The sequence below is a fragment of the Gavialis gangeticus genome, unplaced genomic scaffold (genome assembly GCF_001723915.1).
Source record: "Gavialis gangeticus isolate Ggan-Ray unplaced genomic scaffold, GavGan_comp1, whole genome shotgun sequence".
NCBI lineage: Eukaryota > Metazoa > Chordata > Crocodylia > Gavialidae > Gavialis > Gavialis gangeticus.
Window position 1 is genome coordinate 10,274,968 of NW_017729027.1, and position 8,372 is coordinate 10,283,339.

At 42.7% G+C, this 8,372-nt stretch overlaps 1 protein-coding gene across 3 annotated transcripts in view; it reads right to left on the reverse strand.

The window, feature by feature from the left end:
- The window catches only part of BCKDHB (branched chain keto acid dehydrogenase E1 subunit beta), a 395,605-nt gene that overhangs the window by 186,717 nt on the left and 200,516 nt on the right, over positions 1–8,372 (reverse strand). For 2 of the 3 annotated variants that reach the window (XM_019520436.1, XM_019520438.1), the window contains exon 10: positions 3,554–3,618. The exons of the other annotated variant lie outside the window; for it this stretch is intronic. In XM_019520436.1, coding sequence (XP_019375981.1) covers positions 3,554–3,618 — 65 coding nt within the window. The remainder of the gene's footprint in view (positions 1–3,553; positions 3,619–8,372) is intronic. 3 annotated transcript variants of the gene reach the window in all.

Here is an 8,372-nt window from a genome sequence, read left to right on the forward strand (position 1 = left end):
AAAAAAATGAACATAAAAACACAAAGCCCCTGGACTACAACATAAAACTAGACCGTCCAGTCAAACCAGATTCACTCCCTACTAGGGAGTGAGGGAGAGAGGGCTCCCCAACCCCCAGCAGTAACCAGGGGATGTTCATACCACCAGAGTTCTCCCCTCTGCCTGTCCTAGCTGAGTTCCTACTCCCACAGCCTCCTACCTGGGCTTAAGAAGGGCTAAGCCCTGCCCCTTCCTGTCAGCTGGTTTTACTGGTTGCCTTGGCAACCAGCACCTGTGCAGCCCTGATGACTGGCAGCTGAGCCTCCCCCTTCCTACTACTAGGGGTCTCTCCTGAGCTGTATCCGCTTTCAGGCGCAGGGCACCTGAGTGCACTGCAACAAGCTGCCTGCCCTAAAGAGTTTTCACTCTAAATAGACAGGACTGGGGAAAGAAAGGCTACACAATTTTTACAGATAGTGAAATAAGGCACAAAGAAAGTAAGTGTCTTGCTAAAGATCATAAAAGAAGTCTGTAACATGACTAGAACCTTATCTCTAAAGTGTGACTCTACTTGCGTTAGCCACACAGTCAATAGGGGTGAGCAAAACGGGCCATATTCTATTCAAATTCAGATTCGGCCTGAATTGGGGACAGTGATTTGATTGTTGATTCGGATCACTGTCCCTGATTCGGTTCGGCTGAATCCAAATCTGAAGATTCAATGCTGATTTGGAGGGTCAGTTTGCCCATAGACACAGCTTTAAATGTTTTTTCTACATACCTCGAGGTACCAGGTGTGGCTCATGAATGCGGCGATGCTGGGGTGGATGGAGCATCCCACAGGAGCATGAGGGCCCCCCACGTGCTTGGTGACTAACCCAGAAGTGAACCAGAAGTACTTCTGGTCCACTTCCAGGTCTGCCACTGAGCATGCTGGGGGGCCCCCCGCACCACCACAGCTCAGCGAGTGGCTGTAAGGGGCCCCCAGATCCCACCCAGCCAATCTGCCACCCCAAGGTGGCAGACGGCCCCCCCTGTATGCTCTCTGGCTGACCCAGAAATGGACCAGAAGTGCTTTTGGTCCACATCCGGGTCTGCTGCTGAACATGCTGGGGACCCCCTCCCGTGGTCCCATGGGACACTCCATCCGCCCCAGCATCTCAGCATTCATGAGCTGCCTGGTACCTTGAGTTATGTAGAAAAAAAACACTTAAAGCTGTGTCTATGTCTGAATCACCAAATCTTTCTGAATCTCTCCAAATTGATACGGAGAGATTAAAGGGTCTCATGATTCAATTCAGATTCAGAGATTCAGCCACCAAATCAGGCTGAATCTCTGCCAAATGGAATCACAGACCAAAGCTTCGCACAGCCCTAACAGCCAATTTCTCTCATAAGTAGAGCTCCGTTTTTATATGATGTTTCACTACAAAAAGTTCAGCTTAAAACACCTAAAAGAAAATTACATAAAAACTGCTCTACTTATTTATAATCAGCATTTCTGCATTACCACCAAATATTTTATTTCTTTAGAAGTTTGCAGATGTATACAAGATGCACAATATTTTAAAGAAAGCATATGGTTGTCATGCTCACAATCTTACTCATGCCAACAATTTCCTCAGTTAGTACTTTGCTGAATCATCAGCTGGCTCAATTAGACTGGTTCTGATATTAATTTAGGTGGTAATGAAATAAAGATGAAGATATGAAGTATTCATCAAAACATATACTAAGAGAAAGCTTTTTTTTTGCTTTTTTTTTTTTTTTTTTTTACAGTGACCTTTATCTTGGGGTTGTCTATGCCCTCTCCTCCAAACAACTAAGAAAACTATTTGATACTTCATTAGTGCTTCATACTAGTGCAGGTAAGAGGCATGACATATTTCACAGCAGCATAGACCAAGAAAAAAATGGATCATTTCACTCTTAGTAATTGTTGTAAGTGACAAAATGGAGGAGGCAACAGGAAAAAACATCTTGGTAATTTTTCTGTAATAAGTAAAAGTTCTCCAAAGTCACCTGTTGAGTCAGATTGCCTAAACTGAAGGAGGTTTCACATGATGGTTTCTCAGTTATTCAAAGATACTTGTGATAACAGCTAATGTTTTCTCTACAATGTTTTACTTGTATTTATTTCCCGCACTATCACAAAAACTTGCATTTTTGCACACTGCACCATGCATGCAAATAAAATTGCTGCATTTCCTCACCTTACTTACGACCCTCATCCAAGATGAGGGCTTATTTCAGCATGAGGGAAAAAGCCCCTCATCTTAGATCAAGAACAAGGAGGGAGGAAAGAGCAGGCAGCTGCAGTGGCTGCTACAACTCTGACTCTGGCCTTGAGCCTGAGTTAGGGTCAGAGTCAGAGCCACAGCAGCTGCTTACACCCTCCCCTACTCTTATTGTGAAGTGCAGCTCTGGATCCATCCTGGGGACAGAGCACATGGACACTGTCCCCTGTCTGGCCAATCACCAGGATAGCAGCTCCTTGGGACTTCCATGTGCTCTGTGTCCTGGAAGGGAATGAAGCCATAGCCACATATGACAGTAGTTGGAGGAGTGGGAGTAAGGAGGCAAAGGCTGTGGGAAGTAGAAAATGCTGAAGGGGGCAGAGGGTGTGGAAGGAGCACAGAGGCTGAGGGGGAGAAAGGAGGGGGGGCAGGGACAAGAAGTGTGGGGGAAGATGGCAAGGGGGCTGGCCACACCCTGCCATCTACTGCTCTGCTACTTCTTTCCCCCACCAATAGGGGGGAAAGCAATAGGGGGATACATTTACGATGACCTTTCAAGAATTAGATTCTACCCCTGTAAAACTATAACAAATCCCGACCACCAGGATCTGGAGGAACGTTTGTTCACCAGAGTGCCCCAAGGGATGATGAGGTCGAACAGTCATAAACTACTGCAAGACCATTTCAGGCTGGACATAAGGAAGAATTTCTTTACTGTCCGAGCCCCCAAGGTCTGGAACAGCCTGCCATTGGAGGTTGTTCAAGCACCTACATTGAACACCTTCAAGAGCAAATTGGATGCTTATCTTGCTGGGATCCTACGACCCCAGCTGACTTCCTGCCCTAATGGGGCTGGACTGGATGATCTTCCGAGGTCCCTTCCAGCCGTAATGTCTATGAAATATGAAAACAAATTTATACATTTTCCATATGTAGAATCTAATTACTGGGGGGTTGTCTTAACTTGAAAGCTGTTTTAGATTCAATAAATATGATAGATATACATTAGTCAAGCTTTTTTAGCTTAAATTCCAGAGGAATTACACCAATCAGAATGGAAAATGTTAGGCGCACATGCCTAAGCATCATACCAAGGCACTCATAATTAAAACAGCATACAATAATCATTACATACATCTTTTTATTCTCCTGTAGGACAAAATCAATTAAACATGACCAGGCGTTAATTCATGTTGCGCATGTTTTCATTCCAGCACATTACTCTACATGAGATCACCAAAAACAAACTCAGACTCTAAGCTGCGTTAAAATCCATATACAAGTACTCCAAACATAAAAAAGCCTCCTGCAAAGCATCAGTATAAAGATCCATTTACCAGACAGCTGAAGTCTACTTTAGGGAGACTATATGCTGTAATCGTAACTATAGAAAACACAGGCAAAACTATAGAAAACACCTGCAAAAAAAAAAAAAGTGTACTGCTCAAGTCCACCGCTAGTAAAGAATGTGTGTACATAGCCAGAAGCAGCAGGGTTTCCAGAGAAACTGACCTTTACCCTAAAAGAAAAAAAAAAAAAAAGCCAAAACCTATGCAGAATATTTACCAAAAAATCTCTCAGGACCTAGAGAGATACCACGAGCTCTCTCTCTCTAATACACAAAACTAGCCTTTCATGGTGAAACAAAGATATGAGGTTATCAGCTTTCACAAGTACAGAACTGACACATGTTCCCAAATATATGGCCCTATTCAGAGAACTGCCTTTTCCTTCCTGTCAGTTCTGGCTTGCAAGACATTACAGAAATTATATCCGCCTTGCGCCAGAACACTCAGATGTTTTTCACCTTATTACTGGGCATGGAATATTAAACAGCCTTTTGGGAGATGGCAATACACTGAAAGAGGAACACATGGGCATGTCTGCACGAGCTGGTTTACTGTGTAGCAAACTAAATTACTGTGTACTAAGCATCACCATCTATACACAGAGACCCTTAACTGCACAGTAATTTGCTCTACTCAGGAGTTAATTTGCTACCTGCAAATTCAAGTAGCAAATTAACTGGCAAGTGATTACTATGCATTAAGATACATGTAGATGTCTGACTTGGAGCAAATTTGCTTCTGGTCAGCTGGGCAGGAAATTGCTCCTTGCCCCCAGAAGCTGCCTGCTCCCAAAGTGGGGTCTGCCACTGGAGTCAAGCGGGGACAATGTCCCCTTGCACTGCCAACAGGGAGCTCCCTATCCTTGCTCTGCAATCACCAAGCGGAGGCAGGGAGCAATCTCCCAGGCACTGCTCTGTAATCACGGAGCTAGGGCAGGGAACTCCCTGCATGGGAACAGTTCCCCACCCTGCCTGGTGCTGGCTGGGACTTGCCCCAGGCAAAAACAGTTCCCAGCCAGCACAAGGCTGTTTGGGGAAGTTTGCATGTGCAACCTGGATCTGGCTGGGGACTGTTCCATTTCAGGTAGTTCTCAGCTAGCTCCAGGAAATGCTCAACTATAATCAAGTTCGGCACTCTCAGCACCCATTTTATGCCTAAACATGTAACAAATACTTTATGGCAAAGCCAGCACAGGCCCCTAGTAGAAACAAATTGTAGGCTGAACTCCTTTTAACAGCTTATGTTAAGCCAATGATAACCTTCTTCTGTGTGGATAGCTACTCTGATTTTTCATCAGTGGTGGCAATCCCTTGGTAAGAGGATGACAGTGTTCCACTCAACAGAGAACTCATTGATGAGTCCAGAAATGACTGAAGAGGCCAATCCAAGATCCACATGTTCACCTGCAGACATGGCAAATAGTTCCAGGAGGAAGTAGTGGATCCTGATGACATCAGGTCACAGCTCTTTCCTTTTGTCCTTCTTATCCATCTGCCTCCATAGTGATACAAGTTTTCTTGAAATGATCAATGCCTTGTCATAGATAACAGTGCCAGTAGGAATAATTTAGTGCTTGAGTCTCCCAGGTATTCATGTTAATATTACATTTCTTCAGATTGGCTTTTGAGAGGTCCTGAATCTCTTCTTTTGCCCACCTCTAGAGCAGTGACCATTGGTATGCTGGTGGTATAGGACCTGTTTGGGGGCCTATTGTCAGACATCCTTATGAAATGTCTTCTTCAATGGAGTTGGTCCTGTATAAACATTACTTCAATTTTGGTGGTATTTCCTTAAGCCAGAATGCTAGAGTTCATTCTTCTGTCCTTCCTATGTCCTGAAATGGAGAATTTTCTGAAGATATTACTGATAGTAACATTCCACGGCTTTCAAGTATTTCAAATATGTCATCCAAGTTTCATATTTATGCAACAGGGTAGGAACAATAAAAGCCTGGTCATGAGAAGTTTGGTTTGGGTTCTGATGTCATTATCAAAGACATGATTTCAAAGATGTTCAAAGGCACCACTGGCAGATTTTATCCAGTCTTGAATATTGTCATCTATGTTTACTTCTTGGGAAAAGTAGCTATCCAAAGAGGAGAAATGCTCAACATTCTTCAAGGATGATCCTCCAAGTGTAATTTGTGGAAGAGCAGCTGATTGGTTTGGGGTAGGCTAGTAAAGTATCTTGATGTTCATTAAGTTGGTGCTGATCTAAGTATTTCATATGCTTCACAGAAGCAATCAAGAATGACTTGAAACTCTTCAATTGAATGAGCATGCACAACATAATCATCAGCATATTGATGACATACTGGAGGTGTTGGTTACCTTGGATTTGGAACATAACCAACTGATGTTAAAGAGATTTCCATCCATGCAATACTGGATGCTGACTCCAGATGGTAGTCTATCAGCAACAAGGTGCAGAATAGCTGTAGTATAAATGGAATAAAGGCAAGCAAGGTTGTTTGAGTAGATGTGATATTTTTATTACACAAACTGAGTAGTTGGAAAAAAGTTCTTGGCAAGCTTTCGGACTCAGTCTCTTTTCTTCAGCCATAGGGAGTCTCTGCTGGTGTGAGACTAAGGAATGAGAGAAGCTAAAAGTGTGGCAGGGTGTCAGTGAAAATGTAAATAAGGTAGAAATTAGAAAGACAAAAGGTAAAGCAAGTAAGGGAGGGGGAAAAAAGCAGGAGGGAAAAAGCCAAAGGGAGACATTACAGTGATAGAATATAAGGTAGAAAAGAGTCAACTCAAATAACCTTGCCTGCCTATGTCCTTAGACCAACATGGCTACAACAAAAAACCCAGCATAAATGGAAGAAAAAATTCTTGTTTTATTCTAATACTGAAAAGGGCCACTTCCAAGCCATTACTTAGGACAATTATGTTGTCATGAAGAAGTCTGATTATGGCAACAAATATTGGTGAGCATCCAAATCTCATCAAGATATTTCACTGGAGTTGGCTTTTGGATGAATCAAGAGTTTTAGATCAATGAAGGCTATGAAAAGATATCTTTGTTGCTTGCAGCACTTCCTCTACGGCTGTCTAGCAATAAATGATCATATGCACCTCTGAGTAGGCTGAAATTGTACCTCTGAGGGATGTGAAAGCACACTGGGACTCAGCAAGGAGAGTGAATCTATTGATGAGAATGTGGACAAGAATTTTCACAGCTATTAACAGGAGTGCAATACCACAGTAATTGCTACAGCCTGATCTATCTCTTTTCTGAATATAGTTATAATTTTAGCATCTCTCAAGTCACCAGGAAGTCTCTCTGCTCTCTCTTGCTTTGTTCTCCCACCAATAGTTCTTTGACTGTTGAATCTTCCCCTGGTTCTGAGCTTTAATGTGGTGATAAATGCCTTGTTTCTTTTTTGGGGTTCACATCATTCTTCCAAACCTTGAAGGTTCTCCTTTTCCTGTCAATAAAAGCTTGAAGTTCCCTATCATTCCCATCAATCCAGTCTTGATGTTCCATTGTAGAGAAGCTCTGAGATTCATGGATGCCTTTCTTGAGATTCTCCCACTGATCAATGGTGTTAAGATCATCAGGAAGGTCAGAGTTTCTCATGAGGGCACTGCTGTAGATAATCACTTTTAGCAGGGTCCATCAAGCACTCAATGTTGAGCCTCTTATTTTGTTTACATAATTTGGAGGCAGTATGATTGAACATAATGGAATGTATTAAATGATGATCTGTTCAGCAGACATCTGCACTGATTGTAGTTTTGGCGATACAGACATCGCAATGGTCCCAGGGCACATACTCTGACCTAGTCAATCAGGTGCTTTTGTTTTGAGCAGGGATGCATTCATAATGTCTTCCATTTGTTACTTGGTCAGAATAGGGAGTTTGTGGTGATGAGATCATGCTCCTAACACTTGCTCAAGAGAAGAATTCCATTTGAATTGACTTTCTCCAACCCTTCCTTTCCATAGCTCAGACTCTGCACCCACTCTAGCATTGAAAATCACCAAGAAGAATTTACTTCTCTTCTTTGGGGACAGATGACCAGGGATCCTGGTTTTCTCTGATAAAAATCCCCAACTTTCTGGTTATAAAAAATAATCCAAAAGCCACATTTTTCTGCGATTAAAGTGAAACACCACTAATACATAAGTATGTATATAGTGATGTTTCATTTTGATCATGGAAAAATGTGGATTTTAGGTTACTTTTTAACCCCAAGATTGGGGATTGCTTTTATCAGAGAAAACCAGGATCCCTGAAGATGACAAGACTTGGTCAAGTTCAGAAAATAATTCTCTCTCTGTTTTGTTAGCTTCATTAAGGATCAGGGCATATGCACTGATGACTGTTGCATGTTTCCTGTTGATCAGTGAAACATGAAGATGAGGTGCTTGCTGATGCCTACTGGACATTCCAGCATCTTGAGTAACAATCTTGGTCTTGACAGTAAATCCAACACCATGGATATATCCATCTTTTCCTTTCCAAAAACAGGTGGTGTAGCCACCACCATGCTCTGTGAGCTGCCTCTCTCCTGAATATTTGGTCTCACTGAGTTCAGCAATGTCTATAACAAATTGTGCAAGTTCTCTGACCATAAGTACTGTCCTTTCCTCTAGCTGGTCACTATTAAGGTTGAAGACATCTCAGGTTGCAAACTTCATTACTTCATTTGGACCACAGATAGAGTTATTTCACTGGATGCAGTTTTCCAGTCAGGTGAAATGAGACTGACGAGGTTTAAGGCACCTTTTCTAGCCCCCTCTTTATACAGGGTGAGAGGCACTGAAATCAAGGGATGTAGTGGTCATGGGCGATTTTAAT